The sequence below is a fragment of the Streptopelia decaocto genome, assembly GCF_964273445.1.
Source record: "Streptopelia decaocto genome assembly, chromosome: 3".
Taxonomy (NCBI): Eukaryota; Metazoa; Chordata; class Aves; order Columbiformes; family Columbidae; genus Streptopelia; species Streptopelia decaocto.
The window spans coordinates 27,030,193-27,049,545 of record NC_138656.1 but is presented as its reverse complement, the minus strand read 5'-3'; the positions used below and the strand labels follow the sequence as shown (position 1 = coordinate 27,049,545).

General features: G+C 38.0%; 1 protein-coding gene across 1 annotated transcript in view; it reads left to right on the top strand.

Annotated features, from left to right (window-relative positions):
- HAAO (3-hydroxyanthranilate 3,4-dioxygenase) overlaps nucleotides 1-19,353 on the top strand; it is a gene marked incomplete at both ends in the record, with an annotated part of 34,555 nt that overhangs the window by 14,959 nt on the left and 243 nt on the right. Inside the window, 5 exons of the mRNA XM_082048918.1 lie at nucleotides 2,947-3,036; nucleotides 3,738-3,781; nucleotides 15,476-15,621; nucleotides 16,783-16,851; nucleotides 18,046-18,128. Coding sequence (XP_081905044.1) covers nucleotides 2,947-3,036; nucleotides 3,738-3,781; nucleotides 15,476-15,621; nucleotides 16,783-16,851; nucleotides 18,046-18,128 — 432 coding nt within the window. The remainder of the gene's footprint in view (nucleotides 1-2,946; nucleotides 3,037-3,737; nucleotides 3,782-15,475; nucleotides 15,622-16,782; nucleotides 16,852-18,045; nucleotides 18,129-19,353) is intronic.

Here is a 19,353-nt window from a genome sequence, read left to right as displayed (position 1 = left end):
TTCTGCCCTTTTGCCTACAGTTCTGTTTGTTGCATGGGCGGTGTCACAGCAGGAGGATTGTGAATGTGCAGAGCTAGAAATATATACTTTTTCATTCAAACAAAAAAAGTCTAAAGAAAGGAATAAGAAACTAAGAAAAGAACTATTCAAAAAATCACCTAAATGGATTCCAAGCAAAAGACATATCCCGTTCATTTAAAACATCCTTAATCTATGCACTTGTCCTTTTTTATTCTTTCATAACAGGTCTGTGAATCATAAGCACTTGCATTATTAAAATAAAAAAAAAAAAGAAAGAAAAAAAACCCTTATTTTGAACTAGAAACAATTTGCCAGTCATTCAGATATCAATATTTGTACTAAAGGAACTTAAGTAGCTTTAGGTAACTTTAAGTAAAATACCCTATCTTGTATATGATGTCTGTGAATGGTATGAGTCAGAGAAATGCTGAATGGCTTTTTAGCGATCCCAGGTATATCTAGAGATTTACACTCTAGTGTAGTCATGCTCTTGAAGAGAAATTAAACTAAAAGCGTGGTTTGCAGGTGGAAAAAATAATTGGTTTTTAGTGCTCTTGTTTTCACACTGCCTGATGAACAAAAATACCTGAAGTTTCGGAAGTGAACCATCATGTCATACTTTTGAACCTGCATTGTCTGTGAGCTTCTGGGAGAGATGGGGATTTACAACCAGAACCTCAAATCTTCTCAAATTGTATTCACTCTCAGTCACCTACAGCAAAGACTGTACAAGAGGAAGTTATAATGAACTTTGAAGTATGCTGACTCAAGCTCTAATATCACATTACTGGTCCATTATTTACCATGCCTACAAGCCTCGGTCATAAATCAGAGGCCTCAACATGCCTATTATTGTACAAGTGAAGAATAAGTAGCCTGTCCCAGTGTTTCAACCTAAGTAATAATTACATGCTTTGCACTGTAAGAAAAATGAACTAGCTAATCTTAATCCTATGGCAAACAAGCGCAGAAACAACTCAGGTGGCTGTTGGTTGTGTGATTGGTTTCTTTAACACCTGGTAAGGTGCAAAGTCCATCCTAGCTGCAAAGCGTTTTCCCAGCAGAGACATTTGTAACATCTCTGTTCTCTGCAGATTCTCTGTGTTTAAAACTTGTGCTCATAGCACAGCTTTTTTCATTTTAGAGGCATTAATAACGTTACTCTCTTCCAAGTACCCCGTTTTTGCAAAATGTGAGAACCAGTATAATTATATAAGCTTTGCTTCCTCTCTTCAAACACACATTCCAGTCACTTTAACACTGTCGTGGTTGAACCTCAGCTGGCACCTAAGCACCACCCAGCCACTCGCTCAATCCCCCCAGTGGGATAGGGGAGAGAATCAGAAGAATAAAAATGAGAAAACTCATGGGCTGAGATAAAGGCAGTTTAATAGGTAAAGCAAAAGCTGCACATGTAAGCAAAGCAAAACAAGTGATTTGCTCACTGCTTCCACGAAATCAGGGCTCAGTCGCATGTAATCATTACTTGGGAAGAAAAATGCTGTAACGCTAGATGTCCCCTCCTTCCTTATTCCCTGAGCTTTGTATACTGAGCATGATGTCATATGGTATGGAATATCCCTTTGGTCATTTGGGGTCAGCTGTCCCAGCTGTGTCCCCTCCCAACTTCTTGTACACCCCCAGCCCACTGGCTGGTGGGGTATGCTCAGCATTAAGGAAGACATCCCTGTACTCTGAACATTGTTTCCAGCACAAATCCAAAGCCCAGCCCCATACTGGCCACTATGAAGAAAATTAACTCTATCCCAGCCAAAATCAGCACATTCTCCACCCCTTGTTCCACACCATTTATATCATGCTCAGGTCTCACACTATCCAGTACATTCTCATTACCCACCACCATCCTTCCCATCCTTTGATGTAATACACTGCTACCATTCTCTTCGTCTATGCCTGTGTAAAATGTCCAAAAGTCTCCACAAAATATCCATTGAGTTCATTTAGTCCATGACATTGGGGTCTGTCTGTTCTGGTGGTCACTCAGGACAGGAGAGGTGGTGAGTTGCTTGGAGTTATGGGGCACCAAACGCAACTCAGGTCTGGTCACTGCTGCACTTGCACTGCTCCTTGTAAGGCTTGTCCTCTAGTGGTTCAGATGGTTTCTGCTGTAGTGATTCCTATGATGCGAACTCAAATCATGGGGCACAAAGACACAGCATCTATTTACAATCAGTCACAATATGAGTGGCTGTACTGGAGCATCACTCCCCGGCTACTCCATGGAGTCTTCCTTTATTTCTGTAGGTAAATTCTATATTTTCCATTCCATAGATTACAGCAACCTTAACCTATTGATCTCAGCACAGTTAATTTATTTCTTAAGACATAAAATACTGCAAGGGAAGCACTAAGTTCCTCTTCACATGGGTGAGGCTAAACAACACTCCCCATACTTATGCAGCTGACAACCATCCATTTTTTTTTCAAACAAGTCCATAAGCCACCTTGTATTCTTATCAGTCCATGCGTGGACAACATGCAAGCCAACTCTCTTAAATATGAGCATTTATCTTCTAGCTGCATGGAAGCAATTACTGGAAATGGTATTTGGGGCCGGTTATTTTTGCAATAACTACATCCACAATGAGAGCTATTGGTCCCAAGGGACTACAGCACCAATCGGTTTCTAAGACTAAATCTGGAAAGCTCACTCAAGGAATTTGGTGACCTATCTGTGGCTGATCAGCAGAACTATAGGCCCCTCAACAGAAATTTGAGCATTCCACCCACCAGTCATCTAATGAGGGAAACAGAAAGCTTTCCTAAATAAGCATTCTTCAGAATAAAGTACTCTAGGCTTCAGAATAACAAGCTCTTACACACATCAAGTAGCTATTTTCTTGGAAAGTCTGAAGCTGTGCGATCAGTTAATAGAAGGACTGTCTAATGTTTTTACTTTGTCAGATACTATGTTGGTGAATCAACTAATGTCCTCTTTGAAAAATGGTTTCACTGTGAAGATCTCGGCACTCAGCTTAAACCAATAATTCAAGAGTAAGCTTTTCTTCTGCGTAAATTTTAAAATAACAGTTAAAATGATTTAATACATCTTAGTCTGTGACTTGCATGGTTAATTTTCTGTTTATGCTGTATTTTACATAGACTTGTTAAAAATTAATTGCTGCTCTACAGATTTTTAATCATATCTTGTATACCTCAAACTCTTTTTTTTTTAATTTAAAAATCAAGTGTTCTTCAGATCTATCTGGAACATAAATTTTGAACAAGTGAAAGAACATTGCTGCTAAGTGCAAAAAGAACTGAATGAAAAATTAACACTGAATTGATGGTAGGTTAACTAGGTAAAACATTAAATTGCCTTAGGGCTTGTTTCACTCTTGCTTTACTCTAAGTACTTTTAATCGGTATTATTCATGAATAATCAGGACATTGGCAAATTTGGTAGAGAGATGCTTTCTAGGAAATTTGTGAATGTCATCATTAACTCATTGATTTGTTAAGCAGTTGCTAAAAGTGAACACGGAAATTGGTTAGTGACACAAATTTTGGAAGACTTTCAGACAAACCCTCTATCAATAAAATAAGCATAGTCCTGTTGAGTACATGTGACACCACTTGAGGATCTGGCACATCCATTCTCAGCACAAAGCTTAATGGCCAGCATTACTGCCTGGGTTTTGTTAACCTACGCAACATGACTTTTTTTACTGGTGTTTAAATGTTTATTATTCCAGGTTTTTCAATTCAAGACAATATCAAACTGGGAAACCAAATCCAGGTAATGCAAATTTATTTCAGAATTAGAACAATTATTGTATCTGATGGAACAATGATAATTCTGTCCAGATAAAATGACTAAGTTTCAGGAATTCCTTTTAGTACCCTAGCCACAAATAAAATCCATGTACATGATTACCAACAGCATCTTGGTTGTTCATGTGATGCCATCATAATGGCCTGTCAGGTAACTGTACAGTGCAACATCTCATTATCTCTACCCTTGCATGCCATTTAAGACTTATACTAACAAAATTTCATTTCTGACTGTGCAGAATGAGATTTTTGTGAGTTGAGTCTACACACTCTATACCTACTTGTACTCCTTTGTCTATAACTATACACTGCCATCTGCTCTCGGGAAATAAGTACACCTAGAGAAAAAGAGATATTTTTAATTCATGTAGGGTCTGATCCATTTAACATTTTATTACCATGCCACCTTGCCCTATTTTTTTATTTTGCCTCTGTTTGTGGATAGTGATTGCAACTTCCACAATGGAGCAGATACTCCAGTTGTAACTCTACTCTTGAGTCTGTTAGACAGAGATAAAGGACACAGAGTGACTCTTAAAGAAAACTATTAGTATCTTTTTGAATCAGATCTCTCAAACATGATGGTTGCTTCCTGTATTTCAACCAAAGTCTCTATTGCAAGGATACTTGCAACACCACCTTCAATGGGAAACTTGTTTTGCTGAAATCTTACAGAACTGTTGGCTGACAGCTCTACATAAACATTCAGCATGTGTATGATCCATTGCTATTGATAAATGTAAACAATGTGCAAAATACCACCCACCTATCTTAACTATGTGCAAAAGACTTCACTATGTGACCATTTCTGCACCTGCAGGAAAGTTTCTATGGACTACTTGCAAATGGTTTAGTTAGGAGCAACCTGGTTAGTTCTGCTGCAGAACTACTTGGAGGGTCTCCATGACTTTGCCACATCCTTAATGAACACGTGAGAAAGTACAAATCAGCGTAAGCCCAGCAGAACCTGCCTGCGGGATCTCCAGGACAGCCCGAGATTCCCACCTGGAGAGTTCCTGCACCAGTTAGTGAAATGCTGTTCAGTCAATCCTGTTGCTCAGCTAGGTTTGTTGTTTCAAATCAATCTGTTGTCACATCTATGCAGATGACTTATTGGCGGATATCCTGCACCAACCAAGAAACTTATGGCTCAGGTGCACTGCATGTGCACACATAAACAGCCATAATACCCAGTTACACCACTCTTACCACTACATGATGAACTTTAATATCATCCTTCAGTCACACTCATAACTTCAATTCCATAGCTCTTGCTGCAAGTTGAATTTAGTTCACCTCTCCAAGAAGTTTTTGGAACCAGCTCTCCTTCATCTCCATGTTCATTCCCAAATATCTTAAGTAGGATGATTTTTATTAATTACTCTATGAGAGGCAAAAGTTCTAGTGAAGCATTATTTCCACGTCTATCCCATTTCTCAGCTTGATAGTCACCATAAAAATGTCACTGCCTGCCATCTGAGAACAAAGTTCAAGAACAAGCTTCTTACTCAAATCCTAAAATTGAGGAAAGATGTTTTTTGCATGAGCATCACCTTTCTTAAAAATAGTTGACTAAATGATCATCACCAAAATGAAAAGTTCACAGAAGATACTTATGTATGGAATAGCAATCTTACAAGCCTTTGCAATTAAGAAATGGTAAACCAGTCAGAAACTGTGCCCAAAAGCCTTCGCAGCTGAACCAGATTTGGGCATTGGCTCTTTGGCTGACTAGGAAATGTACTTCTCAGAAAAAGGTTCTGTTTCTTACAGACAAAATATTGTCATTTTCAAGATTTTACTTTTTTTTTACTTTCACCAAAGTGAGTTATTTTAATTTGAGAATGTCACCTGTGTGACATGTTTGGGTGTTGGTGGTTTTGTTGTTGTGGTGGTGGTGGTGGTGTGTTTGGTTTTTTGTGGTTGTGTGTGTTTGTTTGTATTTGTTGTTGTCGTTGTTGTTTTTCTGTGTGCATTTTTTTAGGTGTGTTTGTTTGTTTGTCAAGTTTGTGGGGGTTTTGTGTTTGTGTTTTGTTTGGGTTTTTTTGCAAGGGGGTGGGGGTACGTAAGGCAGGTGCTCTCTCTCATTGTGTGTTCATACAGTGTCTAGCAGAGACAAAATAATTTCAAATGAAGCCTCTAGATGCTGCTGTAATAACAAAAATATCTCACACATACTGACTATCCTTGTTCAATACAGTGATTTCCAATAAGCATCCCTCACCAGTCTGAGCTAAGAGCTTATATGTCAGTAACAAATTAATTATAGCAGTGCAGAAAAAAAAGAACATTAAAGATTTATATTGTTAATATTTTTGCAGATTAGAGCTAAAGAACAAACCTGACAATCAATCAGAAGCTATGATACATCTTGAAACTTTTTTTAAACACAGAACTCTGAGACATTGTTATTGATAAATCCAGTACAGAAGCTTTTCCCTTGTAATTTATTCAGAAGCTGTAAAAAGAGCACAAGGCATGAGAGATTTCCATTAAAGCCAGGAAAAAGAAAAAAACAAGTAAATGTAGTTATTTTGCTCAGAGGTCAATACATGTTTTTCCCCTGAATGGCTTCTCCTCTTGGACTAGCTGCTAAGTCAAGGCAACAAATATTTGAAATGCTTATGGCTTAACTCTTGCTATAAGAAAAAAAAAAGATATAAAAGAAAATCAATGAACAAAGCTACACGGCTTTCAGCCTGGGGAGGAGCTCCAGGTTTTCAAACTTTAGTTCTCATGGACAATAAGAAGCTTAAAGACTCAGTGATGTCTTATACATGAGGAAAATACCCCAGATTTTTAGTTACAGAAGTTTTAGCTAGCAGCTCCTGTAAATAACTGAGATTTGTGTTTAAAAAAAAAAAAAAATCAAACAAAGTTTGACTGAAATATAAGTAAGCTGGTAATATGTTTCTTCTGGAGGCATATCCAACTGATAGAGAAAAAAGGCTTAGATTTATTTCTTCAGCATCTCTCTTTTTCCTTAAGAGGCAGAATTCAACAACCAGCACGACACTTGTAACATGCAACAAGCTACTACCGCTTTCTCATGACGTTTCACTCAAGACACGTTTAAAAGATTTGAGCTGGCCTAGGCGGAGGACTGGGTTTCAGCCTTTTTTTATTCCCCAGTTTCTCCTCTGAAAATCCAGAAACCCCTCAGTTTAAAAGTGCCAGCTGAAACACTCTCAGGTTCATCTCTACATAAGCCTGAACTCGTGCCTCTCCTTTTTAGAGAGAAATGGAATAAAATTGAAGAAAAACATCTTGAAAGAAACCCTTGACTGCAGCTCACTCATAGGGGAAAGCTATAAATAGAATCAATCAAGCCACAATTGCTTTTAAAAAAGTAAGTCCAGGCTTTATTTATGGGTTGTGGCTCAGCCAACAATAGGACAAATCCCTCTGAAAGCAAGGTACTCAGAACATATGAAGAGGCAGAAGAACCTATTAAAAAGATACATTTTTCTAAGAGGGACTCAAATACCAACAGGTGAAATACAATCAGAAAAAATATATTCCATGCAATCCTTACTTGAGGCATCTTCCCTGGAACTGTTTTGTACTAAATTACTGGCCTCTTCTGTTACCACATGTAGAAATAAAGCCTGAAAAAACTCTTCCCTCCTTCTGTCAATGAGGGTGAACATATTAGGGTATAATCTAAACATGGAATACTCAAGATAGTTTAATATGGTTTACATTACACAATTTTTGACATGAGGAATCACAGTTACCAAAAAAACTCCTGCTACTTTCAGGTGAATCAGACTAGAAGCAAGATTCTCACAAGGTTTCAAATTCTTCCTAATTTTATAGTCAAGAGGACAAAAGAAAGTTCAGACAGACAAACCCCAGTTCTAATAAACAGTGATGGCTGAATGTTGTTTGTAAAAGTGTCCAGAAATTCAAAAGTTTATCCTGCCGTGCTCATTGAAATAATCCAGGCTCCCTTTATGGGATATTTTATGGGGAAAAAAAAACCAAAACAAAACAAAATAACCCAAAAACCACAGAGAGAAAAGACTTTTCGTAAGTTTGGCTTTTTTAAAAATTATGTTTAAGAACATGAATGGCATAGGGTAGAATGTTAGACTTTTGTTTATCCAAATTAAGCAATCTACTTCTAATCATCAGTGAAATTTTAATTCTCCCAGAAGTTTTATTGTCAGCGGACACAGAGACATATAATACAAGTATCAGTCCTGTGGTGACTTCACTAGCAAAACTTTCGTCAGTTCTAGAGGTATCTAGGGTAATTTACAGTCTGGACTTAAAATCTGGTTAGTATTGTCAGAATACAGCACAGTACTATGCTTGTGATTCAGAGCAGATAAATGCTAAGGGTCTGAAAGAGTATGAAAAATTGGGTGCTTTCTTCTGTCAGTTGGAGTAGGAATACCATGGGCATGGTCTATAAACAACTGTTTTCTGGTTTTAGTAATGCTATTAAAAAAAAGCTGTAAGGGTGAGCTCAGCGCTATAAAAATCTGCTTCTGTACTGTCATCCTCTGTAGCTAATCCAGTGCAACCTCTGTAGACAATATTTGCTGTTCAGTCTTGTTTCACTGGTGTATAAAAACAACTAGATCAACAGAGAAGAGTGTTAATAACTGAAAATAGGAAAAAGCTAAGGAATAAAGATTACTGGCTAGTGAACAATATTAATTCAATTAAAACTACCTCAGAAAACTAAAAACAGGGAGAAGAAGAAATTGTGTCTTCTTTTACATTAGGGTAAACATAGGGCCATTCTTCTGACCTTAAAATAACCGTATAGACACTTGTGCATTTCTGCTGTAGGTACATTAAAATAATTCTAAAGAAACTATCATTGTGAGGTTTCTGTGGTTTCTTTGTGTGTGTGGTTTTATTTTATTTTAATATGAATCATGATTTTGGAAATGAGTCTTATTTGCTATGAAGCTCTTTAGAAAACAGAGTATTTGATTCTCTTTTCTCATATCTTTTAAGTACTTCAAACATCTAGATAGATTGCTCCTTCTCTTCTGTAATATGTTACTTACTTCTTCTCTAAGTACTTGTAAAAAAAGAAATGGCATTTACATATTAAGGAGTGTTCCTCTAGGGAATTTATTGTGCAATTAGCCACCAAGAGGTCTCTAGAACTGAAAAGTATTCAAACTGACACACAAACATTTTAAACTAGCTAGACCCACCATAATTGCACAATTCTCTGAGACACCGTCTCTATAACTTTATCAAGAACTCGAATCTAGTCCTTTTTTTAGGTCATCCTCATTGTCTCTATTCTGGCAAAGATGCCCACATCGGTACGCTGCTCATCTTTATCCCCTCACACCTAAATCCTTTAAGCAACTTCCAGGTCATGTTCATATCTCTCCTGAAGCCCACCTGAACTGCAAAGGGTACATAGGTGGAATAAAGGGGCAGAATACACCAGAATACACAGAATACAATACACCATGCAACCTCTAACTGGCTTAATTCATTTCCCCTCCCTTCACATTTAACAACTTTCCACACCACACCGGTCCTAAATGAGTATATGGTCAGTAGTGGAGATTAAGAGCTCAGATGAACCAACCTAAGTCAGCAACATTTAATACATAAATAGAGTCACAACATCTGGAATGTGGCCACTATAATTTGCCATGTGAAAACTTCTACCAAATTTTGTAATCCCAAACTATAATCCAAAAACCAGGACTGCAGGCTGCTTGTTCTCTGGAGCCAGGACCTCTCCCAAAAGTTCATTAGGCTCCCAGAGCCCAGAACTGCTAATGACAACATTCACCAAAGGAAAGTCTCCAGGAAGACTGCGGCTTCTCCCACAATATTCTCAGCTGAGCCTCCTCAAAGAGAGGCAGAACATAAACTGTAATATTGTCGAGCTCTCCTAATGCCTCACCATGGGAACCAAGGCACTACTGACCCTTAGTACACAATGTATACAATAAACCTACCAGGGAAACTGGAAGAAATGCCCTATAAATTTGTTTTCCTTTCTGTTTAGACTTTAGTGAAAAATATCTAATATTTTTAAGAGCTCTAAAGCTCAGAGCAGTTTCACAGCAGTTTTGTCTTCTCTAATAAGATGGCTTCTTTCTTCCTTATGCTCTTAAATGCTCCCCAGACAGCAACATTTGAAACAGAAAACTCACTAATGGAGTCTGTCTGACATTTTCACTAGTGTTTCTAAGTCTATTTAGTAGTAATAGCTCACACATGCTCTACAAATCCTTATTTCACACATGTAGTGAGGTCTGAACACTTGTTATAATGAAATATCCTGTTCCTCTTCCATGGTTGCAGAAGTTAAGCACAAAGATGATTAATGAAATGCCCACAGTCACATAAAAGGCAGATTCAGAAACAAAAATTAAGATTCCTGATTTTGGGATTGGAACAGTGGTCAGTATTTCTCAATACAATTTATAATTCTTAATTACCTAGCTGTATCATGAAGATCCTTTTAACAGAATAATGGGCTAAATCTTGCAATTTTGTTGTTCTAATTTATTTCATTCCTTCTGGCTGGTGATATCTCCTTTTGAAAAAGCTATATTTCTTTATTACAAAATATTTTTTTCAAAGCTTTCCTCAAACTTGCTTCAATTAGGGGAAGGAAAGAAAAAAAAAAGTGGTGTTTAGTTTCCAGCATAGATTTAATGACACAAAGAAAAATGTGCCTAGAAATAATTACAGGGACAAGTCATAAATTAGCAGTCATGCCAATTCTCAGGGCATGCTACAAAAACAAATACAGTTACATAGGGAAATGTATGATTACACCAAGTGCTGTATTTTCAGCTAAATGTTTCTGCATCTATACTGAACAACAATGAAATGAACCAACTACCCCCAAAGTAATCAGTCATTGTCAATGCTGGATTTTTGTATGGAATGAGCTAATTACATGATTTTTCAAACCTAGATGCCTGAAATTACGTCCCTCAGTCCACAGGTTTTCTCTGCAGAGGTATTAACTCCTACTAGTCTCATTGACATTCCTGTTAACATTGAGAATAAAGCAGACTGTTCATAGGAATTAGGTAGGCACATGTGGGAAAAACATCCCAGGTTTTATATTATTGCTGTCATTGGCAGTTAAAAGTGAAATGCTGCAAAACTGTTGCATCAGAATTGTTCATCATGATGTAGTATTCTTTAATAGTTGGAAGGGATGATTACAAAGTGGACAGAAATAAATGAATACATAATTCTAACATAACTTATGAGCTCCTTATCCCTAGTCTGGACCATTTTATCCTCAGTTAAAGGATTACAAAACAAAGAGGATATAACTGCTCCACTTTGGCTAAGGATGTCTTTTGCTTTCACAGAGGGAGACACCATTTGCAAGGGACTTTCTCACGTTCTTGCATGGAGATGGGGCTACTGCGTGCAGGGATAGACTGTTTCTGAGGCAGCACAGGGTGGAGGCACTTTCATCATTAGTAAGAACATGTGAGGTGATTTAAAGATGTGAAGATTTTTCCATCTAGAATGTGCTGCCTAGAAGTGAAGGATGGCATGCCACTGGAAAATATAGTTTTTCATAAAGCAAACATGTAATCAGTTTGAGAGTTGACACTATTCGACATATTGTATTTCATGTGCTTTATTTCTCTTTGCAACAAATCACAAAGGAACAAGGTTTGCAAGGGAGCTATGGGAAGAGCCTGGGGATACTAGTGCTCAAGAAAAACACTCTGGGAGAACAATAGTCTGATTTCTTGACAAGAAAGCTTAGGCACGTCACTGGGGTATGGAAGGGGGAGCTTCCGTGTAATACACAAGTTTGGGGTAAGCAAATATACCTGCATATACCTGAAAGGCCAGTGGTAGTCCTCTTTTACCTGTCCTCTTCATTGCTGTCAGAAGTACACTACTCACAGCAAGTTCAAACTCTTCCTTAGATGGCCTTGCTTGAGCCATTCAATGGCTATTTTCTTGGAAGCTGTTCTCTCCATTTTTGCACAGCTTCATATTCTCAGTCTCAGTATGGTCTCTATTGTTTAACTGAAATCAGCTTCCTCTAAAACCTGTGAATTCCTTTTTAAATATTTACAAATTCATTCAGTAGATATCATGTATTTTTCAGCTTCACATGATATCATCACATTCTAATTTAAAGCTGAAAAGAGCTATAAACCCCATAAAGAACACATTGCTATGATAAGAATATTTAATAGTGATGATCTAGAAAAAGAGACTTTACTATTGAACTATTTAGATGGGTCTCCTCAACATGTAAGACAATATTAGATTTGATGTTCCACTTAGCGATACATCACTTGAAGATAAATACAAAAGAATTTGAGCTCACTAGCTTAGAATTGCTGTCTTCTTGCACTTTGCTGGCATATTTTTACCCTTATCATTATTAAATACATTGTCTCTTTGTCTCACAGTACTACTAAAACATAAGAACTCTAGAAACACACCAGCTCACACTTCTTGAGATATTGTTGAAAGCTAATGTACAGGCTGAGCAATATAATCCATTAGGCTGATAAGGCACACTCAGTTCCTTTGGGAGCACCAGGCTTCAACTCTGATGTGTGTGGGATCGCAAAATACTGGATCCCCCTCATGGTAGCTCATTAGCTCGAGTTCACAAGGGCACCTGCAGCTTTCAGCATCATGGAAGGGATAAGTCTCAGGGCTAAATGAGGACTCAGTCAAGTAGGCTATTAACAATGTCACACATATGTCATACACTTCATCATCACAGTGCTTTCTTGTTTGTTCTGCAGTAACAGGTAATCAAATCATCGTATTGGATCACATTAAAGGTTCATTTCATCCAGACTCAGTTTTCAGATGCTGTTGTGCTATTACTGGCCAAGTGTCATTAACATCAAAATTAGTAATAAGCTAAAACCACATCACAGACCAGGGCCTGCTGACAAGTGTCACAAGACAGCTCTTGTCCCAAAGACTCAAAGTCTAAATAAAAGTCCACCTGTGCTTGGAAGTAAATGAAACTGTTAGAAAAGTGCCTGTACATCACAAGCATCACTCCATAGTAAGTGTAAGTTGTATTACACTTTACACTGGCCCTAGGGATGCATAGGCCACTGTTTACTGTTGTTGGGTGCGTATTGTCCCAGTTGATCGGGACAGCTGGAGTCAGTGATCACTAAAAAGAGGAAAACTAGCAAAATTATATCTATGGGGAAGAAGTGACAGAAGCTAAATTACAAACTTCTAAGTTTATTTTTCATTGTTAGACTTGTGTTGCTTCTTGGTCATAACACAAACAAGTACACTGGCATTTTTGTACCCCAAAATCCTTGCAACTCATGGGGAGCGTTCATAGTTCTGCTTGCCTAAAACATCACAGTGCCCACCCTACAGCCTTGGCTTTTTGCTGTCCACTCCCCAGCATATGAGATCCAAACTTGCTTGCTAGCTTAATGCTGGAACTTTTTACCTGTGGAGAAGATACAACTCTATGAGCTGATCAGGATACCCATGGCATCTTGGTATTTGTCTCAGCCTACTGGGTGCTATATAGCTTTTTATTTTTTTAACTGTCTCAACCAGGACATGCATTTTAGTGCCAATGGGTAACCTTTTTGTATTGCAAAAGGCTTTTCGAAATTCAAGAGTGACCTATTGTATTCTGGTAACAAGAAAACTCTTCATCTTCATATTACTTTAGAAGGTAAAGATTGCTACTATTAATGAAACAAAATATTTTAAAATCTTTACAGTATTTTAAAATTGCAATGAGTACCTTCTGATAAAATCGTCTCCTCTGCTGTGTGTGAATATATGTTATAATATTTTAGACCATTATTTTCTATCTTGCCTTAGTCAAAAAACAACTTTCCAATACAGCTATAGTTAAGCATATTCATAATTTAAGATAAAAGTATTTAAGTATATAAGTATTCCTAATTACCTATAAAGCAAATTTGATGACCTCATGAAAATTAAGGAAAAAAAAAAAAACAAGACCAACAAACACCACCACACAAAAAAACCCAATCAAACAAAACCACAAAATACATATTGCAGTATGAAAATAAATAATCAATGACCTTGACACTACTTTTTGGTGTTATCGAACAATAAAATGTAGAATGTTCAGACTAGATTTTGTTAATGTTTGCAGGCCCATATTAGAATAAAACTATTGTAGATATTTCCTTTTTCCTTCTGATACTTCTTAATTTCTCTGGAGGAGTTTGCTTTTCAGTAAAAGCATGTTAAGTATTTGAATTAAAAAATGTAAAATAGGATGCTTTTTTATAAATTAAAAAAAAAAAACAACAAACACCAAACTTGGAGGCAAAAAGCTTTCAAACAAAAAATTGCTTCTTTTGCTGCAGATTTCTTCAGATTGCTTTCAGTATTTCCTGAAATATGCACTGCTGAGACAAAATTTGCAGAAACATTTTGATTTCTTCCATTTAATGTAGTATAATGGAGAAGAAATTTGAATGGCAAAACCTGTTTCTACAATAAAAGAGTTACCATCCCACCCAGGTTGTCTGCAGATGGATATAGATACTTGGTACTTACTGTGACCTGTTAAACAGCAGTAGCTTATTCAGTACGCTGCTATCCCTTAGATGCACAGACTTTCTCACATATTGTTCAGAGACTGCATACAAAATGGCCTTCCATGAAAAACTGAATTGATACATTCAAACCACTGCAGAGCAGTGAAATACAACTTTAGAAAATAACCAGAAGAACACTGTGTAATGAAATACACTAATACTTCAAAAAGACCTACTCTATTACTAGCACCGAGACTAATATTTGGCTGCAAGTTTATTCCCTCAATGCATTTGGGAGACAGCCATCTAGTGAGTTTTTCCTGCATCTAGTTGCCATTATTACTTGAAATTACTCTATGGTCGTTCTCCCATGGCATCTCAGAACAAACTACTTAGGATCACCAAGGCGATTGCACTGTCTCTGCACTTCACTGTGAGCTGGTAAATAACTAAAGCTGATTTCATATACCAGCAACATACAGAACAAATCTTGAATTTCACCAGCTACACTGAAATTGCATTCAGTTCTCCAGCTATTTAAAATGAAATCAAAGAGAATTAGTGGAAATTAAATACAGCTACAACTCCAAAAACAACACACAAAAAAGGCATTTTATAAAATTTAAGATTGCAATAACCAGTTTGCTTCACTTTGGTCAGTGTATTTAAAAACACAGATGAGAGAAGAAACATAAAAGCCAATACTAACTGTGTAAAAAATGGAGAGTAAGCTGGTTCTATGGGCCTAATTCCACTTACGTGGGGGTATGTAAGAGGTGACTCTGGAAAGGCTCAGAGATGGTACACCATATTTTAACAGTGCAAAGCTTGGCCTGAAAGAGAATGAAGAGCATGCCAGGAAGAAGTTGGTAGTCTACCGCATACTGTTTGAATGCATTTTTAACAAGTGTGGATGCACAACAGTTCTGACATCAGCTTCAAAGAAGCAGCTTCATAAAGAGACGCAAATAACACATGCATCTTACATCCTCAAGCAAGAAGTCCCGATAATCACCATAGCACTGTTTGCTATTACAACTGACTTCTGGCTCGATGATAACTGTAAATTGAACCCTTCAGGCTGTAAACAACAGTAAAACATTTGCAAATATCAAGGAAGGCAAGCGTTACTGATAGCCCCTCTGCCTTGCTTACAGATGAACTCCTGAAAGAAACACCTTTCCCACTAAATTCCACTTCTGTTATGGAGCCATTTTCCTTCCAAGGCTGGTTAAATAACCATCAGGGTGAAATAAAACAGAAGAAATCCTTGAGTGTGTTCGGAGATAAATTTGAAACAGAGGTAGGTGGGGTCTAATTTCTCTGAAAGATGGGAATATTTTTAAAGGTCAGAAAATAGGTGCCTGTTGTTCAGACAGAGGGAGTCCAGGCCTGGGAACAATATGCAGTCAGCAGAGAAAATTATGCAGCCCTACAGAAGAACTCAGTCTCAGCCTGCCCTGCCGTTTGGGGTGTCTGTCTGCCTCTATTGATTTGACTATTTTAGGGCAGGGGCTTCCTAGCTCAGATACTTCCATTTGCAGAATGTACCTGAACCTTATTTCCATCCATTTATTTTGGGATTAAACCATCTCTCTCTCTCTCTCCACATCCCTTACCCCCCCCCATATTTCCCAAATCAGAAATACCAGCATGATGCAAATGCTACTCACAAGTGTGTTTGGCTTCCCTATATGTTTGAAGAGCATTCTTGGTAACAAGTCTAATCCGTGTGTGTAAATACACTTTTTTTTACTCCTCCTTAATCTACATAAGGTGGAAACAAGGAAAACTGGACGGCACCAGAGAGCTGCACTTTGCAGTTTAGTCAACCACAGTCTAGCTCAGCTGTCACCACTTGATATCTGTGCCATATGCATGATGATAGTTTACCAAACATATTCTTTCCCTGGGTTACCTGGAGTCACACTCTGAAGAACCCAATATATTTGACAGCGAAGTGTCAGAAAGAACACAGAAAGAGCATATAATGAGAAAAATAAGGTCCGGTATTCAGCTTTTTTAAGGTTAATGGAAAAATCTTTTTATTGTTAATGGAAGAATCTTTTTTAATATTAATGGAAGAATCTTTCCTACTTCCCCAGGCTCTTGACAGGGCCCAGAGTTCATGAGGAGGAAGTGGCTGTTCCAGGAACAGAAGCAGGAAGGATATAGATGCAAAGCAGAGAGTGGGAGGAGGCAGAAGGAATATATAAGTGAGGATGCAGGGGACCATAAGGAGTGGCAGGTGTGATCAGTTCCCTTTTTATCAGTAGGAATCAATATGAGAATACCAAACGTAGCATGAATTTTAATGTCTGTAAAAGTAACGTCATCTTCTATGAATATTTTTCTGTAAAAATAGAATGTTTTAAATGCTGTAGGAAGAAGAATATGTACACTTTGGTCACTGGGATTAATCAATTACTTTCTTGCCTGATTTTTTGTTTGTTTGCTTTTTAAGGTTATAGTTTATGGACCAGGAACAACTGAGAAAAGTAAAAAGAATTCAGATATCTGGATATGGCAGCTGGTACGTGACATTTTGCACTTGTTAACTGGCAAGTTCATGTTTCAGTTCAAAGCAGACTGAACAGTAGTAAAGCCTTCTAGCACCAGCAACAGAAATTGATATGATTACCTTCCTTCTCATAGAAAAGATCATCAACAGGCACCACCCTTCAGCTTTGAACTATGATTAAAAATAACTAAACTCCTGCCAACCTAAAAATAGTCTCTCCTTGTATGTTGAGGACAGAGACACTGTCATCCTCCATCAGGTCTTTGTGGGGATTTTAATATAACTTGCCTAGGGTATAGCCTGTAAATACATCAGAATGCCTCCAAGTGATAAAAAAACATCACCTGTTACTTCGGCCTTGAAGCATTTGTCCTTGTACTGAAGTCAAACTGGAATCAGGTAGACCAAGATAATATTATAAAAATCCAAGAACTTGTTTATACGAAAGCACAGTGGTAGGTGATCCAGATGCTCTTCATTCAGCTGGCTTGTGGGAAAAGAAAAAAATGGCCTGTAGGAAAAAGAAAGAGAGAGAAAAGCTAGTTTTCATTTTCAGAAGTGAACTAGTTTGGGAGGCAGATATTTCCATCAGTTCTTGTTCTGATGAAATCCGTGGGGACTATCAAATACTAATTCAATACAGAATAATCTTGAAAGACATTTGGTTACACTGCAGCTTACAGCAGCCTATGCAGTCAAGCCCTTGTTGCTGGGAAGAGCCTGGCTTCTCTGCTCGACAAGATAATGATGAGTCCAGTCCAGTGCAGACGGACTCCTATTAGCGATTTCTGTCAACTCCCTGCTGACTCGTGAACTGCTTTTCAATAGTTAAAAAGATATTAGGAATCCAAAAAGTAGAAGAGGAGCTTGAAGTACTCCAGGAGGTTATCTCTGTAATTTCCACAGCTGTAGCAGCTTGCAGGCTGCTAGGTTAGATTGGTAGCAATGTAACCCCAAGAGTCGGGCAACAGGTTGTTGCTTTATGACGGGGAACAATGAACCATGAAGAATGTTTTTATTGATGCTAATAATAATAACAGTGCCAGACAGGGAGGATCAGCTGAATAATTAGATAGGCTTCATGAAACAAAGCAGGTTTGAAGTGCTCTTTCGGGGGGAAGATTTCCATACTTCCTGTGGTATTTTCTTTCTGCTAGTGACAAGACATGGAAAATTAAAAACTGGTTATCTGTTCTTTCCCTTCAGGAGGGCACATCGAGTGTTATCATGGATGGTAAAACGCTGACTCTATCTGCTGGTGACAGCCTGCTTGTCTGTGCCCAGTCTACGTGAGTGGAGATAAAGTAGTTCAACACGTGATTTCCCAGCTTCCAACAAGAAGTTCTGTGTATTTGTCCCACACCAGCCTGGGCATCAGCTGGGGCAGAAACACAGCATTTGAAAATGCAGGACTTAGAGTAGCCTTCATTATTCCTCAGGGCAGAATTGTCTTCAGGAGGAAACAAAGCCGGACATCCATTCTAGTTCACCTCTTATGATGGGGTAAATAAAAAAGATAAGCACTACCAAGAAAAAGCAGCATGTGAAAAACGAAGCATAAAGGTAGACAGCACAGCTACATCAATCAGCAATCACAGCAGATCCTCTAAGCCTCAGACCAGGCTTAATCAACATCACTGCAGCAAGATTTGGGGTTCAGATGAAGAGCACAGCTCTCTTCCTGTAGTAGGGATGCATATCACTGTTTCATAATCATGACACACACTATATATGTAAAGAAAAGAAAAAATGAAAATAAGTTTCCAGAGAGAAGAGAAAGGGAAAGCACTTGCTAACTCTTGTGAAGATGGCATAAGCTGATAAAGCGCCCACCATGAAGAAGATGAAGGATGATGTGTACTCACTGGTAATGTAATGCAGTGCAGCAGATTATAGGCAGATGATAAAAATGGTCTTCTTTCCTACAGGAAAAATATCTAATAAGTAGTAGCACTGACATTTTCACCTTTTGTACCACACTGAAAACATTTGCTGACAGAGCTGAAGCCCTCCAGCTGTGCACAGAACTGTTCTCTGCACCTGTGAATCCAGCACATAGCCACCTCCTCCTTTCTCCATTACTTCCACCACTTCTGTGGAATCGCTTATCTTAAATTAATCCCCAGTCTTCCAGTCCAATCAATAAATGTGTGTTTTCAAAATCATGGCATGATGCACAGGCAGAGATCTGCCAGCATAGTTCATATTGGATTAAGACGTTTATCAGATCTGTACAGCAGGCATCTCTTATTGCACGTGTCGCTGCTGCACACTGATTGATCTCTGCCCATCTCTGCGACTGGCACAGAAACAGCTAATATAGAAGTCATGACCACAAGAAAAATTCCATTGAATTCATAGATACTTATTTCTTTAAAATAATATCTCTACTGAGATTATTCTGTTCCAGTCCTCATGTCACCAGGATCAGAATAGGTGCCTTTGCCCTTGTTTAATCCACAATCAGATATACATTCTTCCCCATCATGTCATGATGTATTAGTGACGGTGAAG